Source organism: Ursus arctos, unplaced genomic scaffold, assembly GCF_023065955.2.
Source record: "Ursus arctos isolate Adak ecotype North America unplaced genomic scaffold, UrsArc2.0 scaffold_5, whole genome shotgun sequence".
NCBI lineage: Eukaryota > Metazoa > Chordata > Mammalia > Carnivora > Ursidae > Ursus > Ursus arctos.
Genome location: NW_026623067.1, coordinates 74,914,813 through 74,939,459, shown reverse-complemented (window position 1 = coordinate 74,939,459; position 24,647 = coordinate 74,914,813). Strand labels below are relative to the sequence as shown.

Sequence of the window (24,647 nt, the reverse complement as noted above, 5' to 3'; positions counted from 1 at the left end):
AATCTCATTGGAACATCTAAACCTCTTCTAACCTATAGGGATCTTTCATTTTTCCAAACTCATTTTAGACTTTATTGTCTACATGAGTTGGTTGTGGCAGTTTTTAGATTGTTGACTTACCTCATTCTTGTTAACTTCCTGAAAAGTTGCTTAACTTTTTGTTATTCATGCTTCTACTCCTCCAGTAACCTCTAAGCTTAGGAACTGGGACCATGTTCACAGCTGTAGCTAGCCAAGATCCTTATACATTATAGGCCCTTATATGTTGTTAATTTGCTTTAGAGAAATGAAGGTCAAAAGGCGCAGCATTTGAGTAGTTGGGGCCATTCTTTTATAGTATTTAGATGTTTGCATCATGTTGATATTTGAAGGAAAAATGTAAAGAAAAAAATGAAACTTCTGAGAAAGTTATATTAAATTTTTATCAGTCATTATTTGTTATATATTTCATATCATTATAAACATACTCTGAATCATAGCAATACTATTTGTTTATCTTCTAGAGGGGCAGTTAAGACACATAAAAACTGGAGAACCATTTGTTTTTAACTACCGAGAAGACCTGCACAGGTGGAACCAGAAAAGATACGAAGCTCTAGGAGAGGTATGGTCATATATTCAACTTTAAACTTGTTTTTTTTTTTTTTTTCAATTTTGAATAGTCAGAATAAAGGTTTTGAAGCTAAAGCAGTTCATGAAGTCTTTCTTTAAAAAAAAGTGATTTAAAAAATGTTTTGCATTTTTTGTTTGATTATTTCAGTGGTTATGTTTGAAACATATTCTCAGTTTCAAAGTTTATGTTTTTATGTAAACATATCCTTCCCATGATCTTAATATTTTGTAGTGAGTCACTACATCAGAAAAGAAATTCATGCCAAATTTTATCTTTTAAATGTTTTTAAGAGGTTGAATCCTCTGCCATGCCAGGAGGAATAAGTGTTCTTTTAAGTGCTTATCTTTAAAAAAAGAAAAGTGTTACCTATGTTAATTATATGAGGTGATGGATGTGTTGTTAATCTTGTTTATCATTCTCCAATGTATGTATATATCAAATCATCACAGTCAGTTATTCCTCAATAAAGGTTAAAAAAAAAGGTGCTTATCTGTGTGAAGAAGATTGATACTAGTTTGGCTAATAAATTGGGTCTAACCTACTTAACGTTGACTTGATGAAGGCTTAGGCCTTGTGACTAGTTAGGTTCCTTACATGGTACCACTGGGAAGAACCCTTGAAAGTGTCATTTGTCATTCAGGTGAATGTTCTGTTAAACCAAAAGTTTTTTTCATTCTGTGTCATGGTAAGTAATTTTAATAAAATGCATATGGACACATTTGTTTAGTGTGATAACTATATACTACTTTAGTTCTCTAAGGAAAAGCTGAAGTTCCTATATTCCTGTTTTGATTCTTTAAAAAACTAGTCAGAATGAATTACTTGGTTAAACAGTAGCATAAAGAATATATGAAACTTAGTTTATGTTTGCTGGGCGACAGTTCTCCATGGATTGCATTTCCGCATGTGTCTGAGCAAAGACACTGACAGCTTTTGTTGTGGACTATCTTTTTGAGAGTGTTTGTATAGGAGACAGCTTGGAAGACAGAGATTGTGTCTTCCTCCAAGGCAGAGAGCAGATTTGTTTGCTATCCAAGAAAATGCTCTTCCCATCCCCCACTGGTGGCAAAGAATGAGCAGGTTTGCTAGCACCCCCTTATGAGATTGGGGTTCATAAATTTTAAGGTTCCTCAGCTATGATAGAGTCCCACTGTGTGCTTAGTCTCTATCCTTAGCCTGTCCACATTGCCTTTTTGGGATTTGAAGGACAAAAGAAAGAGATGGAAATAAGCTCATGTTGCTTGCTATATACCTTGAGTAATAAATTCTTTTGTCTCTGACACAGGAGTCTAGTGTCTTTTGGCAGTATCCATGAAATAGTAGCAGGCTAACTTGTTAGCTTGCAAACGGGATAAAATCTCAGGCCCTTCGAAGTTCTTGACGTTGTTCTTTAGCATTTATAGCTTAAGTATAATTAAAGACCTGAATAATTTCTGCTGCACATGAGATGCTTGCCCATTTCCATGTGAATTAATTATATGCTGCAGGCTAATATTATGTTGATTCTAGAGTATCCATAGTATGTGACCTTACAGAAGAACTGGGGATGTTTGTTTTGTTTTGTTTTGTTTTTAAATGGGGCTTACAGTTTACTCTTTTCCATGAGCCACAAATATTTGTTCACTTGGACAGGTGCTGTTCTCTAAACAAACTTTGTCCTTTTTGGCATCTGCATCTTTTTCACCCTTAACCTCTACCCCCTAGCATCATCTCTGTCAAAACTTAGCAACTGTGTCTTATTGGATTATCCATGTACAAGTGATTCCTTTTTTCTAGGATCTCCTACCTTACGTTCTTTGGACGTATGGATCATCACAGGTTTAATTTTTGGTGGCTCTTACTCCATGATAAAGTATTTTGAAGTTTCACTTTGACAATTATATATAGAGAGAAAATATTCTGCATTATCTAGATGCCCCACCTCCTGTACCTGCATCAACATTTGTGTTCATGATCAAGTTGGCCCCAAACGATCACCCCAAATCACAGGATTTTTTCTGTAATGCAGTGTACTTCAAATTTAGATCAGTGGACCCCTGAGCTTCAAGTACCAATCCCAGTTACTTCCCGATATATTTATCAAAAGTAAATACAACCTTCTAGCATAAATTGTCACAATAAAAGATCCAAGGATTAGAGAAGGGAAGTCTGGTTGTTAGCATTTTGTTCCCTGCTATCTTGCTTCTCGTGTCTCGTTTGAAATACTTGTTTTCGTTACTAATCTCACTGTTGAAGGTTGCTTATTAATTGAATTTCATTTCCTACTTTTCAGGATGGAGATGTATGAGTTCTAGTTACATACGAATAATGACAATTTTCACTATGGTACATTTGTTTGATGTTCATTACGGTGGGATTTAATAATGCATAGGTGGACCTTTTTGTCCATATTCCTTCATTTCCATTCCTGAGCTCTGCCTTCCATATTTAACCACCTTACTGTCCTTCATTCATACCTTGTACTTTTATCGCATGCTGTTTTTTGTCTTTGAAATGCCCTTGCTCCCTTGTTCATTATACCCCCTACCTCCACCTGTGTTCAGGTTTTGGCTCTGATGTCTCCTAGGAAGCCTTCTCTCATCTCCTCTACCACTGTTTGTCTTTTTCTTTTCTCAATTTCCTTTGTTCTCATTCTCTTTTTCTGCCTATCTTGCCTTCTTCCAAGAACAAATTAAGGTGATTTTAAATGTGAACGTGCCATTTAGCAAGATTAAAAATTAAGTTAAAAATAATAAAATAGAATTAAAAAATGTTGGTAAACTAATGGCATGAGTTTGCTTCCTTTCTCTTAAATTTATTACAGTATTTTTTAATGCTTGTCTTTCAGCAGTTTGGGGAAATTTCCTGTGTTCTCATGGTAGTCGTTGAATAGTAAATGAGTATGATACAAATATGTAAACTATAAATTCTAGACCTATGCATTTTAGGAAATTTCTTGATTTTAGGAATTTGAACATAAAGATATATTTTCTTATTGGAAGAAAGGAGAATGATATGCTATTGATAATTTATGCCATTTGTAAACTAAGCAATTTTCAATTATTTTACTCTAATTCCCATTTAATTTCTAAGAATTTCAGACAATTATAGTTTTGCTGATTAAAATTATTTGATTAAAGGTAGTCTGTATTTGTGACATGTTGTGTTGGAAAATTTTTATTTCTTCATAGTCAAACTCTAGACTTAATTTGCTATAATTCAGAAAACAGAAGTTCTTGTATAACTGTCTAAAGTTCCTAGAAGACAAATAAGGTTTGCATTTAAATTCTGGAAAAATTTAGTACTTCATGTTACCAGTGAGGTCGCTAGTTGCAGTTAAGTGAGAACTTGTAGAAAGCATCTCACCACGTCCTGGACACAGAAACACTGAAGAACCTCCTTTCTCCTCATTGATGGATACGGTGGAATTCAGAAGATAGTGCAATTTGAGTTTATTGCCTAGGAGCCTGCCTTAATAAATAGCTTCTAATATGCTTAAGATGGAAGTTTTAAGGATACAGATTCTGACTTTAGCCAACAATCTAAACCAAAACCGTTTCTGGTTTTTTTTTTTTTCTTTTAGTTTGTTCCTACTAAATGTCGAGTTTTGTCTTCACTAGAAAGCTTCTATGTATGTTTCACAACTGCCGTTTTAGTTTATGTTTATTTCTCTCTTAAGGAGATTATTATAGCAGTCATTCAGCAGAAATTGTTTTTAAGACTTGCTCCTGAAATGCTCTGTCATTTCTATGTAAATTAAACTTATTGTGTAAGTAAAATAAACTGAGATGTCAGTTTGTTTTTAGAATGCAGTTCCATAACTACACAAAAGAATACTCTTTGCATTCACATAGTTACGTTTTTATAGTCAAATGCTTTTGCTAATATGTCTTTTTTTTTTTTTTTTACTATCTACATATAGCTTGATAAAAATATATAGCCTATAATAAGTTTGGATAATGTATCTAAATTTAGAAAGATACTGTCAGGGTTTAAGGATGTGGGAGAGTGGTGTGAAAGGGTAATTTTCAAAATAAAATTCTTCAGTATATATACTGGAGTTGAATGCCAGAGAATAATGTTTCTGGTAGGCTCAATCAGGAAGACTCCAAAGGCTATCATGTTAAGTAGTAAGTAGAATTTAGGCTTTAGGCGTCATTTGTAAAACCCAGCATGTAATTTGTGAAATTTTCCCAACTATCTCTTTCATGTCAATGCTGAATTACTATTAATTACTATTCATTTTCTTAACTAATTTCAGTCTTTGCATTTCCTTTAATATTTATCTTAATTACCTTTTTAAGAATTAATAAATTGTCGGGGCACCTGGGTGGCACAGCGGTTAAGCGTCTGCCTTCGGCTCAGGGCGTGATCCCAGTGTTATGGGATCGAGCCCCACATCAGGCTCTTCCGCTAATAGCCTGCTTCTTCCTCTCCCACTCCCCCTGCTTGTGTTCCCTCTCTCTCTGGCTGTCTCTATCTCTGTCGAATAAATAAATAAAATCTTAAAAAAAAAAAAGAATAAATTGTCAATGTGCTTAATAAGAGAATAGCAGTGATTAGATAGTCTTATAAGCATGGCTTTTTATTCTTGACTAGAATCACACAAAAACTAAGGGCATAATTTTTTTTTCACCTGTGACGCCATCTGGTCCTATACTTACATTTGTTGGGAGTTTTTTGATTACTGATTCAGTTTCTTTGCAGGTGTCAATCTGTTCAAATTTTCTATGTCTTGCTCTTTCAGTTTTGGTAATTTAGTGTTTCTAGGAATTTACCTATTTCTTCTAGGTTGTCCAGTTTGTTGGTGTATAGCTTTTCATAATCTCTTATAATTGTTTGTATTTCTCTGGTGTTGGGTGTTATTTCTCCTCTCTCATTTGTGATTTTATTTGAGTCCTTTCTCTTTTCTTTTTGCTAAATCTGGCTAGAGATTTATGTTTTATTGATTTTTTTTTTTCCCCAAGAACCAGCTCCTGGTTTTATTGATCTGATTATTTTAGTTTCTATATTATATATTTCTGCCCTAGTCTTTATTATTTCTTTCCTTCTACTGGCTTTAGGCTTCATTTGTTGTTCTTTTTCTAGCTCCATTAGGTGTTATGTTAGGTTGTTTATTTAAGATTTTTCTTGCTTCTTGAGGTAGACCTGTATTGCCATATACTTTCCTCTTAGAACCACTTTTGCTGCTTCAAGGAGATTTTGTACCTTTGGGTTTTCATTTTCATTTTTCTCCATGTAATTTTTTACTTCTTCTTTGATTTCTTGGTTTTCTCTGATCCTTACTTGTCTCTCATGTTTTTCTGATTTTCTTTAGTGATATATTTGGATTTCTTTCTCTTTATTCTTTGCATTTTTATTAATGGCTTTTGATTTTGGTTACCATTAGGTTTGTATATATACTCTTCAGCATATAGCAGTCTATTAAGTTGATAGTCATTTAAGTTTGAACCCATTCTTTCCTCTTCTCCTCCCCACAATTTAAGGATATTTTATATCCTTTTATTTTGTGAGTTCCTTGACTGATTTTTTACAGGAATATTTCTTTTTTCTGCTTTTGTGTTTGCTGCCTTTATACTGTCACTTTTGGTCTCTCCTTTTCACTCAAACAGTCCCCTTTAACATTTTTTGTACAGCTGGTTTAGTGGTCATGAACTCCTTTAGCTTTTGTTTCTTTGGGAAACTCTTTATCTCTCCTTTTATTCTGAATGATAGCCTTGCTGGATATAGTATTCTTGGCTGCAGACTTTTCCCGTTCAGCACTTTGAATATATCATGCCACTGCCTTTTGGCTTGCCGCGTTCTGTTGAAAAATCTCCTACTAGCCTTATGGGTTTTCCCTTATAAGTTAATGTCTTCTTTTGTCTTGTTTCTTTTAAGATTTTTTTCTTTATCACTATATTTTGCCAATTTAATTACAACATGTCTTGGTGTTCGCCTGCTTTTGTTGATTTTGATGGGAGTTCTCTGTGCCTTTTGGATCTGGATGTCTGTTTCCTTCCCCAGATTAGGGAAGTTTTCACTTATTATTTCTTCAAATAAATTTTCTGCCCCCTTTTCTCTGTCTTCTTTTGAAACTCCTATAATGTGAATATTATTACATTTGATGTGGTCACTAAGTTCCCTAAGTCTGTTCTCATTTTGCATAATTGTTCTTTCTCTCTTTTGTTCAGCTTCATGGCTTTCCCTTACTTTGTCTTCTATGTCACCAGTTCACGCCTATGCTTCTTCCAGTCTGCTGTTCATTGCGTCAAGCATGTTTTTAATCTCATTTATTTCACTCTTCATCTCTGAATCTTTTTTTAAGTCTTTTATCTCTGTGTTAAGGGTCTCACTGATGTCTTCCATTCTTTTCTCAAGTCCAGTGAGTATCCTTATGATTGCTGCTTTAAATTCTCCATTAGTCATGTTATTTATAACTGTTTTGTTTAGATCTCAGGCCATGACCATATCTTGTTCTTTCATTTGGGATAAATTCCTCTGTCTTCTCATTTCGTTTAAGTCTCTGTGTGCTTCTCTGTATTAGCAAAGCCAGGTATGTCTCCTTTACTGAAAGTAATAGCTTTATAAAGAAGAGGTCATGTAATGCCTGGGGCCTGGCACTTTTGGGAGTGTCTCTAGTGTGTTCTGAGTGTGCTATACTGTTGTGTTCTGGCTGCTGTGTCCTTCAGGCCAGTTGCCTGCAGTGACTCTTCTTGTCTGCTGTTGGTACTGTTTGGTCCCTGGCCAGAATGTGGTGAGTTTTAACTAGGTGTGCTCTAGTCTGCTTGTGAAATGAGACCTGTCACCACCTCCACCAGAACTGAGGCCCTGCAGAACTCTATTGTTGGGAGATGTGGTGTAAGCAGGGGTTTATGCTGGTCTCCTGTTGGAGGGGCCCACTGGGCTGGGACTGACACAAGTGTGACTGGAAAGGTAATTCCATGGACTGCAGGCAGGTGAGGCTTAGTTTAAGTAAGTTAGGCAGCCAGTGTTCATGCTTTGGTGCTTCCCATAGGTGGCTTGTGTTTATGGTGAGGGATGGGGGAGAGAAATGGCATTGGCCAGCTCCTTTATTCCAGGAGCCCTGTATTTGTGAATGCTGCCTCTTAGCAACATGCTCCGAGAAGAGAAATAATCTCCCCACTATGTGCACCAGGTGTTCTTAAGATCAATGTTTCCATGCTCACTGCCCCCCCCCCCTTGTTCGCCAGCCTTCTTTTCAAGAGTACTGCAATGCCATCCAGGCTCTATCCCAGCCAAGCCCACTAATCTTTAGAACTCCAGGCATTAAGGGGTTGCTGGTTCTAAGAACTCAGGAAATTCAACCCCTCTCATTTTCCAAGCCAACGGCTATGGAGAAATACTCTCCTGTGCATTCCCCTGTATGCTCCTCTCTCTCACCCTTTCTCTGTGACCACAGCTCCCTCCCCTCTACAGCAGCCATGATCTTCTTCTCCCCTAAACCATGTCTCCGCACTTCCTACCTTCTTTCTGTGTGTTTTGTTTTATTTTGTTTTTTGTTTTTAGGATTTTGTTTGTTTTTTTATCTCCCTTTAGTTGTGGAGTTTGTTCTGTCAGTGGTCAGGTTGATTTCTGGGATAATTAGGATGATTTGATAGTTACCAAGTTGTATTTGTGGGTTGGGGTGAGCCTAGGGTCCTCCTACTCCACTGCCATCTTCCTCTCCTAGGGTTTTTTCCAGTTGCCATAATTAATGTATAATTAATACCTTCATATAATGTGAAATTCACAGATCTTATGTTCTGATAGAAAAGAATGGCTAGCCATCCAGAAATATGGGTCCTAGTTTTGGTCAATACTAACTGTATGACTTCAGAAAAATGTTTTTGATCCCCCACTATAAAGTGCAAATAAAATTATTCATACAGTGGTGATGAATTAGTAAGATACATACATATGATATCATTTTATATTCTTAAATATGCCATGCAAGGGTTAGGAGTATGAAATAAAAATAGAACTGCTCTGTTTAAGATTTATAACTTACCTTTATTATTAATATTATAAAGGTTTAATTTCTAGTTATTCTTTTCCCCTTTCTCTCTTAGTCTACTTATTACTGACATCAAATTTAACTTCTTTTTTTTTTTTTTAAGATTTTATTTATTTATTTGACAGAGAGAGAGACAGCAAGAGAGGGAACACAAGCAGGGGGAGTGGGAGAGGGAGAAGCAGGCTTCCCACTGAGCAGGGAGCCCAATGTGGGGCTCAATCCCAGGACCCTGGGATCATGACCTGAGCCAAAGGCAGACACTTAATGACTGAGCCACGCAGGCACCCCTCAAATTTAACTTCTGTGGTAGAGATGAAGACCTGACCATCAGCCCAGAGTTGGTTAGCATTTTCCTTTGACTTCCATCTCTCTTTAGCATCCATTCTTACAAGTGGGATACTATATAGCTAGGGTGGTATTAGTAATTACACATCTTAGAATTGAAGAAGTAGTCACTGAAATAATGAGAAAACCCAACTGAGAAAAACTGTAAGCCTCTCAAAAACAATGTGGCATTGACATATGAGCAAACACAGACCCAACTGAATAGAATATAAAGCCCACAAATACTTTGAAAGTTCAAATACACATGGAAATACAGTTTATATTATAGTGCAGTTGTAAATCACTGGGGGAAAAGGAACTTTAAGTAATTAATAATCATTTGTAAGAATATAAAATTTGACCAATAATCACAGTGTACACCAGAATGAACTCCAAATTGATCAAAGTTCTAAATGCAAAAAATTAAATAAAACTATGAACCCAGTAGCATTGATCATATTTTTTTAATGTTTTTTTATTATATTCTGTTAGTCACCATACAGTACATCCCTGGTTTTTGATGTAAAGTTCAATGATTCATTAGTTGCGTATAACACCCAGTGCTCCATGCAGTACGTGCCCCCCCACCACCACCCATCACCAGTCCATCCTGTTCCCCCACCCTCCTCCCCTCTGAAGCCCTCAGTTTGTTTCTCAGAGTCCATAGTCTCCCATGCTTCACTCCCCCTTCTGATTACCCCCCTTTGTTTATCCATTTCTTCCCCTACCGATCTTCCTAGTTCTTATGTTCCATAGATGAGAGAAATCATATGATAATTGTCTTTCTCTGCATGACTTATTTCACTTAGCATTATCTCCTCCAGTGCCATCCATGTTGCAGCAAATGTTGAGAACTCGTTCTTTCTGATAGCTGAGTAATATTCCATTGTGTATATGGACCACAGCTTCTTAATCCAGTCATCTGTTGAAGGGCATATCGGTTCCTTCCATGATTTAACTATTGTGGACAATGCTGCTGTGAACATTGGGGTGCATATGGCCCTTCTCTTCACTACGTCTGTATCGTTGGGGTAAATACCCAGTAGTGCAATGGCTGGGTCATAGGGTAGCTCAATTTTTAACTTTTTAAGGGACCTCCACACTGTTTTCCAGAGTGGCTGTACCAACTTGCATTCCCACCAACAGTGTAGGAGGGATCCCCTTTCTCCACATTCTCTCCAGCAATTGTTGTTTCTTGCCTTGTCAATTTTTGTCATTCTAACTGGCATAAGGTGGTATCTTAGTGTGGTTTTGATTTGAATTTGATTCAATTTTTGTCATTCTAACTGGCGTAAGGTGGTATCTTAGTGTAGTTTTGATTTGATGGCTAATGATTTTGAACATTTTTCATGTGTCTGTTAGCCATTTGTATGTCTTCATTGGAAAAGTGTCTGTTCATATCTTCTGCCCATTTTATGATTTATTCGTTTCTTGCGTATTGAGTTTGAGAAGTTCTTTGTAGATCTTGGATACCAGTCTTTTATCTGTAGTATCATTTGCAAATATCTTCTGCCATTCCGTGGGCTGCCTGTTTTCTTGACTATTTCCTTGGCTGTGCAGAAGCTTTTTATCTTGATGAAGTCCCACAAGTTCATTTTACCTTCTGTTTCTCTTGCCTTTGAAGATGTGTCATGAAAAAGGTTGCTTTGGTCGATGTCATAGAGGTTGCTGCCTATGTTCTCCTCTAGGATTTTGATGGATTCCTGTCTCACAGCGAGGTCTTTCATCCATTTGGAGTTTATCTTTGTGTATGGTGTGAGAGAGTGGTCAAGTTTCATTCTTTTGCATATAGCTGTCCAATTTTCCCAGCACCATTTATTGAAGAGACTGTCTTTTTTCCCCCAGACGTTTTTTCCTGCTTTATCAAAGATTAGTTGCCCAAAGAGCCAAGGGTCCACTTCTGGGTTCTCTATTCTGATCCATTGGTCTGTGTGTCTATTTGTGTGCCAGTACCATGCTGTCTTTGTGATCACAGCTTTGAAGTACAGCTTGAAATCTGGCATTGTGATGCCCCCAGCTTTGTTTTTCCTTTTCAGCAGTTCCTTGGCGATTCAGGGCCTTTTCTGGTTCCATACGAATTTAAGGACTATTTGTTTCAGTTCTTTGAAAAGTGTCATTGGTATTTTCATCAGGATAGCATTGAAAGTGTAGAGTGCTCTGGGTAGCATGGACATTTTTACTATGTTAATTCTTCCGATCCATGAGCATGGAATATTTTTGCGTCTTTTTGTGTCTTCTTCAATGTCTTTCAAGAGTGATTTATAGTTTCTAGAATATAGATCCTTTATGTCTCTGGTTAAGTTAATTCCAAGATAACGTATGGTTTTTGATGCTATTGTAAATGGGATGGATTCCCTAATTTCTCTTTCTTCAGTCTCATTATTCGTGTATAGAAATGCAACTGATTTCTGAGCATTGATTTTTGTATCCTGCCACATTACTGAATTGCTCTATAACTTCTAATAGTTTGGGAGTGGATTCTTTTGGGTTTTCCATATAGAGTATCATGTCATCTGCGAAGAGAGACAGTTTGACTTCTTCTTTGCCGATTTGGATACCTTTTATCCCTTTTTGTTGTCTGATTGCTGTTGCAAGGACTTGTAGTACTATGTTGAATAATAGTAGGGAGAGTGGGCATCCTTGTCTTGTTCCTGATCTTAAGGGAAAGGCTTCCAGCTTTTCCCCATTGAGAATGATATTTGCTGTAGGCTTTTCATAGGTGGTTTTTATGAAATTAAGGAATGCACCCTCTATCCCTACACTCTGAAGGGTTTTAATCAGGAAAGGATGCTGTTTTGTCAAATGCTTTTTCTGCATCTATTGAGAGAATCATATGATTTTTGAATTTTTCCTTCTGGATAAAATCTAAGACACTGATAGATTTGTGAATGTTGAACCACCCTTGCATCCCGGGGATTAATCCCACTTGGTCATGATGGATAATCCTTTTAATGTACTGTTGGATTCTATTAGCCAGGATCTTGTTGAGGATTTTGGCGTCCATATTCATCAGGGAAATCGGTCTGTAATTCTCCTTTTTGATGCTGTCTTTGCCTGGTTTGGGGATCAAGGTAATATTGGCCTCATAGGATGAGTTTGGTAGCTTTCCTTCTGTTTCTATTTTTTGAAATAGCTTTAGGAGAATAGGTATTATTTATTCTTTGAATGTTTGGTAGAATTCCCCAGGAAAACCATCCTGGCCTGGAGTTTTGTTTTTTGGAAGGTTGTTTATCACTGACTCAATCTCTTCATAATTAATTGGCCGATTTAAAAAATCAATTTCTTCCTGTTTCAGTCTTGGTAGTTTATAGGTTTCCAGGAAGTCCTCCATCTCTTCCAGATTGCTTAATTTATTGGCATAAAGCTGTTGATAAAAGTTTCTAATAATCCTTCCAATTTCATTGGTGTTGGTTGTGACCTCTCCTTTTTCATTCATAATTTTATTAATTTGGGTCCTTTCTCTATTCTTTTGGATTAGTCTTGCCAGTGGCTGTCAATTCTATTAATTCTCTCAAAGAACCAGCTTCTAGTTCTGTTGATCTGCTCTACTGTGCTCCTGGTTTCTAATTCATTGATTTCTGCTCTAATCCTCGTCAGCTTCTTCCTCGTGCGTGGATTAGGCCTGTCCCTCTGTTGCTGTTCCAGCTTCTTGAGGTGAGAATATAAAAACTGCATTTTAGATTTTTCTATTCTTTTGAGTGAGGCTTGGATAGCTATGTACTTTCCCCTTAGGACTGCCTTTGCAGTGTCCCATAGGTTTTGGACCATTGTGTTTTCATTCTCGTTGGTCTCCATAAATTGTTTAAATTGATTTTTGATTTCCTGGTTTATCGAATCATTCCTGAGCAGGATGGTTCTTAGTCTCCAAGTGTTTGAGTTTCTTCCAAATTTTTCCTCGTGGTTGAGTTCCAATTTCAGAGCGTTGTGGTCTGAGAATATGCAGGGAATAATTTCAGTCCTTTGGTATCGGTTGAGACCTGTTTTGTGACCCAGAACATGGTCTATTCTTGAGAATGTTCCATGGGCATTAGAATAGAATGAGTATTCTTTGGTTCTGGGGTGTAGTGTTCTATATATATCTATGAGGTCCAGCTCGTCGAGTATGGCATTCAAAGCCCTTGTTTCTTTGTCAATTTTCTGCATGGGTGCTCTGTCTATTTCTGATAGTGGAGTGTTGAGGTCCCCTACTATTAACGTATTTTTATCTATATGACTCTTTATTCTGGTTAAGAGTTGGCGTGTGTATCTTGCTGCTCCCCTGTTGGGGGCATATATATTTATAATTGTCATATCCACTTGTTGGATACATCCTTTAAGAATAATATAGTGCCCTTCTCTGTCTCTAACTATACTCTTTAGTTTAAAATCCAATCTGTCTGATATGAGAATTGCTACCCCAGCTTTCTTTTGAGGTTCATTGGTGTGAAAGATGGTATTCCATCCCTTTACTTTCAGTCTGGATGTATCTTTAGGTCCAAAATGAGTCTCTTGTAGACAGCAAATGGATGGGTCATGTCTTTTTATCCAATCTGCAACCCTGTGGCGTTTTATGGGAGCATTTAGGCCATTTACATTGAGACTGATTATTGAGAGATAAGATTTTAATGATGCCATGTTGCCAGTAAAGTCTTTGTTTCTATAGATTGTGACTTTCTGTTCTGTATCACTCTTGGGGCCTTTTTACCTTTATAGAACCCCCCTTAATATCTCCCGTAGGACTCATTTCATGGTTACGAAATTGGTCAGTGACTGGCAATTCTGAAAGGTCTTTATTTCTCCATCAATTCTGAATGACAGCCTCGCTGGATAAAGGATCCTTGGCTGCATGTTTTTCTCTGAAAGAGCTTTAAAAATGCTCCCCCCCCAACCATTTGTCTCATTCCAGGTCTGTGTAGACAGGTGTGACGCAATTCTGATAGCTTTGCTTTGGTACGTGAGATATTTCTTTGCCCTGGCCACTTTCAATACTGTATCCTTGGATCTGATATTTCGAATTGCGCTATGACGTGACGTGGCGTAGGTTTGTCGTGGTTGAGCTTGGGAGGGGTCCTCTCTGCCTCTTGGACAGGAATGTTGTTTCCTTTGCTAGATTAGGGATGTTTTCAGCTACAATTTGTTCAAATATCTCTTCTAGACCTCTGTTTTTCTCCACCCCCTCAGGGATGCCGATGATTCTGACATTGGAACGTTTCATTGAGTCAGTAATCTCCCGTAACCTACATTCATGAGAATGGATTTTTTTGAGTCCAGATTCTATTTTAGCTTTCTCTTCTACTAACCCATCCTCCAATTCATTGATACGGTCTTCTGCCTCATTCACCCTGGCCATCAGAGCCTCTAGTTTGGACTGCATTTGGCTCATAGAATTTTTAATTTCTGCCAGATTCACTCTCATTTCCGCCCTTAGAGATTCTATATTGTCATTAACATTTTCGTTAATACTTTTTTCAAGTCTACACATCATCTTGACCATTGTTACTCTGAATTCCATTTCTGATAATTTGGTTATATCCATATCCATTAGTTCTGTGGCAGAGGCCACAGACTCATTGTTTTTTTTTTTTTTTTTGCTGGGGGAGATTTCTCCTTCTCGTCATTCTGATGAGATGTTGCGGGTTTGTCCAGAGCCCAAATTATTGTCCGGGACCCAGGCCGTGCGCCCTTGTTTTATAGGGATTTTAGGGATGTGGGCTTCTTGATTTTTCAGCCTGCCTTCTGGGGGAGGGGCCTGCCATGCCGATACTCAGGCAGCCCTGTTTGGGTAGAGTCTCTGTGTCCCCTGAGAGGGGGGATGGGGATTGGCACACTGTGAGCTGGTATTTCCAGGCTTTTGTTCTCTGGCGGCTTTTCCTGGCGCTTTGCTGTGCCTCTTCTGAGAGTCAGAGCAGCAGTGGCCGAATCTCAGCCTCTGTCTCAGAACAGAGGGATCACGGACCGTTCTCCACTGATGTTCTGGCCACTTTAACTCTGTTTCTGTTGGTGCTGCTCAACCCTGCAGCGTCTAGGGATATGCACTCGACACCCGGCGTCCCAGTTCTCACTTCCAGGGCCGGCGCATCTCTGTCCTTTGTGTTTCTAACACCGCCAGCCGCTGGCCGCCAGCCGCCAGCCGCCCCTGCCTGCTCCCAGAGCTCCCGGTCTCAGTCTGGTTCCAGTGAGCACACTGGAGCTCCGTTTCAGTCTGGTGTCGCACTCCCGGCTCACGGTCTCAGTCTGCTGTCTCGCAGGTGCCGGTCCGCGAGTCCATCCGTTCCCACGTGCAGGTGGCTACCACTTCCTGGCACCCAAACACAGCGGCTCCTTCCCCCTTCCATTTATCTTCTGATATCTGTGCGTGGTTTCACGGCTCCCTGCTTCGTACCTCAATAATCAGTGCTGGAGATGTTCATTTGTAGAGATCCAGATGTATCCTCCTGTGTCTAAGGCTGATTCCGTGGATGTTCAGGCTGGTCTGGTACCTATACAGCTCGATTCAGGGGACCGGCTGAAAAAGGGGTCCCCTACTCCTCTGCCATCTTAACTCCTCCTGATCATATTTTTGAAATACCAACCCAGTATCAATGATTGTGGTTTTGAAATACTACTTCCTATTAAAATAATACAAATTCTTTGGAGAAATGTTGGAGTCCAGTGTGCGGCCAAAAACAAATGACTTGAATCTGGAATATCTTGTCATATCAGAAAGCAGGGATGTTGCCAGAGAATATTAGCTCCTGTAAAACTTGAAAAGAAAAACCCCTTCCAAAAACAAAAAAAAAAAACAAAGAAAACAAAACAAAACAAAATAACACCAATAATCCACAGAAATCCCCAACAGTGGGCAAATATGCATGAACAATCAGTTCAGGGAAAATAATGCAAATAGCCTTTAAACATATGAAAAGACGTTAAAATTCACTCATAACAAGAAACATGTTAATGAAGGCTGTGCTAAAGTAATATTTCTCATCTGTCAGGTTGAGAAAGATCCTATAAGCTTGATGGCACACTCAGTAGATGGGGCTGTAGTGAGAAAGAACCTTTCATATGTTACTGGTAGTTTTGTAAAATAAAGTGGTATAATCTCTTTAAATGAGAAATTGCCAATATCTTATAAAATTACAGATGCATTTTCCTTTTTGTGTGAGAAAGGGGGGAAAATGCATATATAATGTTATATGTTTATTTTTGTGAAAAAAACTGGAAAAATCACCTCAAAATTAATAATATTTATCTATGGGGTATTTGGAGGAATGAGATGAAGGGATGGCATTGAGAAATCTCTAATACTTTTTTTTTTACACTTTTGATTTTTGAACCATTGTAGATTTCAATATTTTAGAAAAAAAAAACCATACCACAAAATTTGAAAGAAGATGTAGTGTATATCTAGTTAGTAATGTAACAAAAGAGAAAAAAGAATTATTTCTAATGTCTTTTGGATACAATACTTGGTACTTCCTTTGTTGGATTTGTCCTGTGGTTGAGAATGGGCAGTGAAATGTTAAAATGAACTCAGTGGTTTTATTGTTAATAGTGATATTGGTATAGTAATGTTGATGCTATTTTATTAACATGGTGTATTAAAACAAATAAGTAAATATGTAAATGTAATTGTGAACTCTGATTTTCAGGATTAGATAAAAGAGATACAAACTGTAACAAAGCAGTTAGGAAAACCCATGCAGAGAAAAGTTTAAATTTTGGAATATCACTAGAAACTCATTACGTTTTAAAAAATATATTTCCTAGTTCTACCCACTAAAAGGCTTGGAGGTAGTGGCTTCCTCTTAACGATGAGTACACTTAATGGCAACATCTTGGTGTCTAAATGCATTGCTTAGTAAAAGGAGTCAAGCAAGAGTCACTGGAGAGAAGGCTGATTCCAGATCAGGGACTGGGAAAATACAAGATAAGCCTCGCACATTATATTTTACCGTAAAGGAAACACTTAATCTAATGGAGGTGTGTGAAAAGGACAGAGGGGCCAATCTGAAAGGGCTTCTTTTGGCCAAAATTGAGACAATTTGAGGATAAAGCAGAATAAAGGTTCTAGTGATTATAAAACATTTAAAAAGTCATCATTTCTTAATTTTTTAAAAATATAGTTAATTTGCCATCATCAGATGGAAACTATGTAAAAATTGGTAATCAAAGGGAAGGAATTAAGCAGCTAGTCTTATAAGGAACTGTAGTTCATTTGCGGGTGAGGAAGGAATGCTCTTCTTTACCAAAGAATACTGGCTAGTAGAAGTAGTAAATATGACAGAATTAGAAAATCACCATTCTGCCACCTATGGTAGCATAATTCTTAAAATGTTTTTTGAGGATTCACATTTTCTGCTTACTCAATCAAACACTAATCTAGGTACTATTGTGAAGGGACTTTGCAGATGTAATTAAGATTACTATTCAGCTGACCTTAATATAGAGAGGTTATTCTGGATTTTCTGGGCAGACCCAAATGCAATTATATGAGTTATTTAAAACTGACAAGAAGGGCAGAACAGTCAGAGACAGAGATTTGACAGAAGAGGAATTTGTAAGAGATGCATCAGAAGGGAAGCCAGAGAGGTCCAAACATGAGGAGGATTCAACATGTCAGTGCTGGCCCGAGATATAGGTAGGGCCCACGTTCTAGGACCATATAGAAGCTTGTGGGAGCTAAGGGTGTCCATGTACCAATAGCCTTTAAGGAAATGGGGATCTCAGGCCTGCAACTTCAGTGAACTAGCTGTTGCCAACTATCTGAAGGAGCTTGGAAGTAGACTCCTTCCAAAATTTCCTGATAAGAACCCGTAGGCTGACACCTTGATTTTGGTCTTGAGCAGAGAAACCAGCGTTGACTTGTGATCTACAGATTGTGAGATGCTAAATTGTGTTGTTTACAGCTGTTATAAGTTTTTGATAGTTTTATTTCATTAATACTAGAAAACTAAGTACAGCCCTTCCATGAAATAATTGATTCAGATAATGCTTATCAGTGGATGCTAATTTCATTAGGTGAAAGGATGTGAGGGACTGTTTGCACAGTATATTTGCATAGTTCTGAAGTATCACCTCAGAGTTTTCTTGCAATTGTAAAGGGAAAAATATGTACGTTTAAATAGAGATCTAACTACGGGCACTTAAGTGAACAGTTAGTATTACTAGTAATAGAATAACTTGACATTTATGTTTCTTCTCATGTGATGCAATTTGAAGTACAAAGCATTAACTGAATAGTCTGGTTATATATGCTGAATCTGACTCTAATCAGATCTTAAAAGATTTTTAAATTTAATTTATTTGAGAGAGAGAGAGAGGGAGAGAGAGAGAGGACAAGCGAGGGGTAGGGGCAGAAGGATAGGGAGAAGCAGACTCTCCACTTAGCAGGGAGCCCGACAAGAGGCTCGATCCCAGGACTCTGGGATCATGGCCTGAGCCGAAAGCAGATGTTTAACTGACTGAGCCATCCAAGTGCCCCCAAAGCATGTTATTTTTAAATGCTTCTTAAGAAAGAGAAGATAAAAGCCTGTAGAAATAAAAAGAAAGCATATATGGCAAAATGTTGTTAACAGTTGTTCAATCAAAGGGAGTAAATGTAAAGTTATTATATTATTTTCCAGCTTTTCTATATGTTTGAAAAGTTTCACAGATATATGGGGGGGGAAATAGAAGATGACTGGAAACTTGAAGGAGCATCTTTTATGTGAGTGGGGCTTGTTCTTTTTTAGAGATAGCTTACTTAGTATTTTGCCTCGGGCATAAATGCATTTGGAGTCTCAGAGGGAATGAACTAGGTCTGTTGAGTGTTGTGACAGGATTTTCTCTTGCTCTTACATGTCTTACTACCTCTGCCAAGAATGCAAGGCCCTGCCTGCTTTTTGCATAGCCATTTCTCAGAGTTGTGTTTGTGTCATCTTGAGGGATAAGATGAGACAAAGAACAGGATTGCTTACAGCTTGCTCTAAAATGGTAGGTTCCCCAACTTCATATCCCTCACCTTTACGTCAAACCATATGAGCACAGCATCCATCTAGGCTCATACCATGCTACCCCCCAGGAATTTGGGATCCAGGGAACCAATGCAAACATCCCTATGCTATGTCATGATTAATAAAGTCCTTTGTCTATGACCCAGAAGTTCTGAGTCTGCTGTCAGCATCCATGTAACAGGCTAACAGATTAGTTCGTAACCATGGCAAAATCAAATCTCAGACTTTGTTAAGTCTTCAGTAGATAGATCTTCAGTAATCCCTCTGTTTTCAGTCTGACTTCTTCACTGGGCCTGCATTTTCTAAGTCTGAAGCCCCTGGGGTTCTACTAGGCCAATAACCTGGGTTCTCAGTTTTAATGAATGTTATTACCATTCATCCAGTTATGTAAGTCAGAAAGTTCCTAAATCCTTTCACTTTTCATATTTAACTTGCAACCAGGTCTTGTTCTTTTACCTTCTTAGCATGACATCTTTCTCCACCTCCACTGCTATCAGTTCCACTTAGGTATCTATCATCTCTTAACTAAATTGCTACATTGCAGCCGTGGAACTGAATTGTGCCCCTCTCCCAGAATTCACATGTTGAAGCCCTAAGCCCTAAATGTTATTGTATTTGGAGATTGGACTTTTAGGAGGTAATTAAGGTTAAATGAGGTCATAAGGGTGGGGTCCTAATCTGATAGGATTGGTGGCCTTACATGAAAAAGGAGAGAGAGAGAGAGATCCCCCCCACACACACATTCTGAGGGAAGGCCATGTGAGGAAATAGCAAGAAGGTGGCTGTCTGCAAGCCAGCAAGAGAGCTTCTACTAGGGAACCTAATCAGCTAGTAACTTGATCTCATCCAGAAACATGAGAAATAAATTTCTGTTGTTTAAGCCACCTAGGCTATGGTACTTTGGTAATGGCAGCCTAATCAGACCCAGGCACTGACCTCCAATGTGGTCCATCCATGCTGGTTTCCCTCCCCTCATTTCTATCCCTTTGACCTTGTTCTTACCACTGCTACCAGAGGTATCTTTTAAAAATGGAGCTGTGATCAAGTTTGCCTATTTTTAGAACCTTTATGTGCTTCCCTACAAAATAAAATTCAAACTGCTTACCTTCTCAAATCAGATCTCTCATGAGTTGGCCCTATTATATTTTTCTGGTTCTATCACTTGCCTACTCTCTTGCCCTAGTCCCCACTCACCCTATGCTTGAGCTATATAAACCCACTTGTGGTTTTCTAATATGGCATGCTGTTTCATATCTCTGGGCTTCTTCTCATGCAGGGAAGTTGCTTCACCGCCCCCCTCCCATCTGCTTGCAGAGTATTTATTCATTTTTCAGGCTTAGATCAACCCCTGAGAAAGCCTATCCTGATCTATATAGGCTAGCATGGACATCTCTCTCCTTTGTGTCTCATATGTGCTTTTAAAATAATTCTATTATAACAGGCATTATATTTTATTTCCCTTAGTGTTTAATATATCTCTCTTTTAGTAGGTGTGTTGGGGCTAAACTAAGGCTAAATGGATACTGTGTTGATTAGGGTTCTCCAGAGAAACAGAACCAATAGGTTGTATATCCGGAGAGAAATACATTTATTTTAGGAAATTGTCTCATTAGCTTCTGGAGTATGGGCAAGTTCAAAATCTGATGGGGTGGCTGGCAGGTTGGAGAACAAGGGAGGAGTTTGTTGCCATTTGAGTCCAAAAACAGTCTATAGGCAGAATTCTCTCTTGTTTGGGGGAGGTCAGTTTTCTTTCTGTTAAGCCCTTCAACCAAATGGATAAGACCCACTCACATTACTGAGGGCTGTCTGCTCCACTTCAAGTCCACCAATTTAAATGTAAATCTCATTCAACACCCTCACAGAAATAGCCAGAATAATGTTTGATCTTGTGTCAACATGTATGTATTTTAACCCAAACTGTTTTACCTTTGAAAGGGATGTGACGTTTATCTACAGTGCAACAGAGACTAAAAAGAACAACCATTGAGGCAGAAGGAAAACCTCGAGACATGTAATGTTGTTCAAGCCATGTGAAGAATATTTATCAAGGAGAAATAATGATTTCTGTAGACTGAAGTCACGTGGAGATCAGTGGAGGTGTTTCATGGAGTTCTCCTGACTCATCTCCTTGGCTAAGTGTAATTCTTGATATCTCCACTCTGATGCCAAAATGTTATCTCAGAGTTAAAACATGATTAAGTTCTGTTTCTTGGTGTCTATAGGATAAAGGTGACTACATGTGGAATACAAGTTCTGAGCAGAACTGTGTAGCTTCATTTTCCTTTGTCCTACTCTAAATTCAAGCCATTATGAACTTCAGGAGTCATTTGAAGTTATTTTTTTCACAGCCTTAACGTGGCCTCTCTTCTTTGCATGAAACACTTCTTTCTTCCTTTGTCTATTTAACTGATATTCGTCCTTAAGGGAATAACTTAAGTCTCACTTCTTTAGTGAGACCTGCTCCGATCCAGGATTAGGTTAGATTCTCACAGATGCCGATATTTACTGCAATAACTCAAAACATGTTTTGTTTTTTCTTGCATTTAATGTCTTTCTTAAATACTTCTTTCTCTCTAAAATGTGAGCTGGATGAAATCAGAGGGTCTGTTTATTTGCTTTACAGCATTGTTCCTGGTACCCAGTATAGAGCCTGGCACAGGACCGGTACTCAATAATATTTTTTGACTGAATATAGTGACATTATGATTTTTCTGTTCAGTATTGTTATGGCATTTGAAGCAGTTTTCCTGTTGTGACTTCACATGTGTTTATGTAAAATGGGAAGATTTGGTGTTCTGATAGTAATAAACCCGTTGTTTAAAAGCCTGTATTTGGTATAAAAAATCTAACAGGGAAAAATATCTACAAAATCAAAAAATGTGAGATTGAAAGGTAAGGTATAACGTATTCCTATGTTCATATGGATGGGAAAAGAGAAGACTCCAGAGAACTTGATCATACTTTATAGATCCCTCCCTACAAGGTAACACTTTCAGTGAAGGAAGGGAACTATCTTATTCTCTGAAGATTGTGGTAAAATACCAGTTGCCTGAAGCTACGGAAAGAAAAGTTTAAGCTGAAGATTAAAAAAAAAAATGTTCTCTGCTTATACACTGAGAGAACTGGTAGACAGTGGAACAGTCATAGAAATACTCAGAGCAGTGAATTTTGAAGGTACCACAGTCAAAAGAAATAATTAGCTATAGCCTTAAAGAAGTACTGCTTTCTTTAGTGGTATTCTGAAGTACTGATCATATTTCATTTACTTCACATTCCGAACTTATCCTGTGGTGCATGGCTTTTAATGTTTCCTGTACAGATTTCAGATAGGACTAAATAGAGCAGGAAAAAGGTAAATGACTTGCCTAAGAACATCAGGTGTGTTATTATTAGATCCCGTATTCATAGTTCTTAATCATACTGTTTTCCAAGTATCACACATTGGAAACTTTAATCCAATGTATTATTCAGGAGGAATTTCTTAGTATCTTAGACCTAGTATTATGGTAATAAAATATACATTTTTTATTTTAATATAGTTTGGTTTTGTTTTTAAAAATCTTTAAGCCAAGCCATTCTTTGTAATGCTATAAATCAGTATTTTAAACATGGTAAATTCTTTTAATGAAGTAAGTTTAGCATTTAAGAAGGTGATGTGATGAGTGCTGGGTGTTATATGCAACTGATGAATTATTGAACACTACATCTGAAACTAATAATGTACTATATGTTGGCTAATTGAATTTAAATTTAAAAAAAAAAGGAAAAAATAAGGTCATCTTTTTTCTTTTCCAAAGTAATTTTTAGTAAATTAGATCTTTAGTTAATTAAAGGATAATTAAGGGATTGTAGTGTTTACAATACAAGTTAAGAAACTGATTAGTAATAGTTCTCCATAAAAATCTAGCTGATTTGACATTTTAAAGTTATATAGATAACATGCTACATTTTGTTACTTGGAAAAAACTCATTTATTGGTACAAATTCTTACACAGACGTGTTTGTTAGGCTGTTGTCAATCTGTGAATATCACTGATGGCTGAGACATTGTCTGCACAGTCCCTTTCACCTGGTCTGTTATCTTACTGTCACAAAAACTTCACCTTTTGTCTTCTTCAAAATCCCTGTCAGAACCTGTATTTAATATTTTCACATCATTACCTTTATTAGGAAAGGTGTTGGGATTTCCTGGCACAATCTCCTTTTTGGGTTATAGTTTCTTCTAAGTAATTGCCATTTTGTATGATACTTACTTTCATTGGCAGACAGATTGTTCTCTGAAGTATTTAATAAAAGCCTATAGTCCTTAGATATTACATTATCTGATACATCTTGATTATTTAGGGGAAGCTTTATTAACAAACCTCTGACTGTTGTCTTTCTGACTTACTGAATGGTTCACCCTGAATGTTGTGGCTATTGTAGGGTATTCTCTAGTAGTCTGTGTGTCTCTTTCCCTCCAGCTGAGTTTATTCCCAAACTCATGTATTCGAATTATGCTTTTCATTATAATTCTATAAACCCATGAAAACTGAAAGGAAAGAAAAAGAATTGTTATTTTTATCAAAATAATTTGAATAATTAGGAAAGACTGAATAAGGGCAGGTACTAAAAGAAATTATGAATGTAATTACTGTAAGTAATTGTGGGGTATATGTATGTGTATGTGTACAGAATTATAAGATCCAAAGACATTTTCACTTATTGGAAGTGTTTCTTAAATGTCTTAAATGTGCTCTATACTTTAAAGAAAGTAAACTAGGAATCATAGATGTAGCATAATGAGTATGACGTGTAAGACTTCGAGGAAGTAAATCAGTACTCAATGAGAAAGGCCTCGGTTCTGTGACAGAATATTGGTAAATGAATTGTTTATATTCTTAAAAGTATAGGACTTCTACTCCCAGCCAAAATAGAGTAACAGGAAAAGAATCTTTCCCCAGCCTTAAGTTTTTAAAAGCCAGAGAAAATGTATGAAGCAATAGTTTTCAGACATCGCACAACAGCTCGCTGCCTGTGGAGAGGCTCCAGGCTATAGCATGGGGAGAAGAAACCCAAACATAGCCTGGAGGTGTCACTGAGTTGGGAGTTCAGAGTTTGGGGAGGCCAAGTTGGTTAGGATATTCTCACATTGTGGGGCAGTATACTAGAAAGGAGAGAGCTGCACGGAATCAAAAAGAGAAGATGCTCTGGAGATCTTTAGTGGATTTACCCTGAGTTTGGGGCAGAGTACTGATCAATGTGTGCAATAATCCACTAAAATGCATGCTTTGGTAATCTTTTAAAGACAGGATAAACTACTGGAAAGGAGCAGGCAGAACAATTTCTAAAACTTTCCGTGGGCCAGGAATAGTTTGTGTATCTACCAGCAAGAGTGAAATGATCTAACACATGGGACGTTTGGTATTCTTCAGAAGAGCATTGCCTTAGTATGGGAGTCAGATGAACTGCAGACTTAAAACTATTCAGGAATTGCTCTAATAAAGCTTAAAAACATCCTCACAAGAGCTAAACATAATCGAAGTAACTTAACTGCATCCCACAATCCCAGAATAAAGCCTCAGGATATTTTAAGGAATACAATAAAAATCCAGCAGTCAACATAAAATTCAGTGTCTGGTATCCAATCATAATTACCAGGCATGCACAAAAGTAGGAAGATACTGCCTGTAACCAGGAGAAATTTGGGTCAATAGAAATAAATACAAAATGATACATAGGATAGAATTAGTAGAACATTAAAAAATCTATACAATTAAAATATACAAAAGGTCTGAAT

The 24,647-nt window shown here is 37.5% G+C and overlaps 1 protein-coding gene across 12 annotated transcripts in view; it reads left to right on the top strand.

The window, feature by feature from the left end:
- FAM172A (family with sequence similarity 172 member A) overlaps positions 1-24,647 on the top strand; it is a 428,036-nt gene that overhangs the window by 56,232 nt on the left and 347,157 nt on the right. For all 12 annotated transcript variants that reach the window (XM_057307516.1, XM_057307513.1, XM_057307511.1 and 9 more), the window contains one exon: positions 504-604. In XM_057307516.1, the coding sequence (XP_057163499.1) occupies positions 504-604 (101 nt within the window). The remainder of the gene's footprint in view (positions 1-503; positions 605-24,647) is intronic.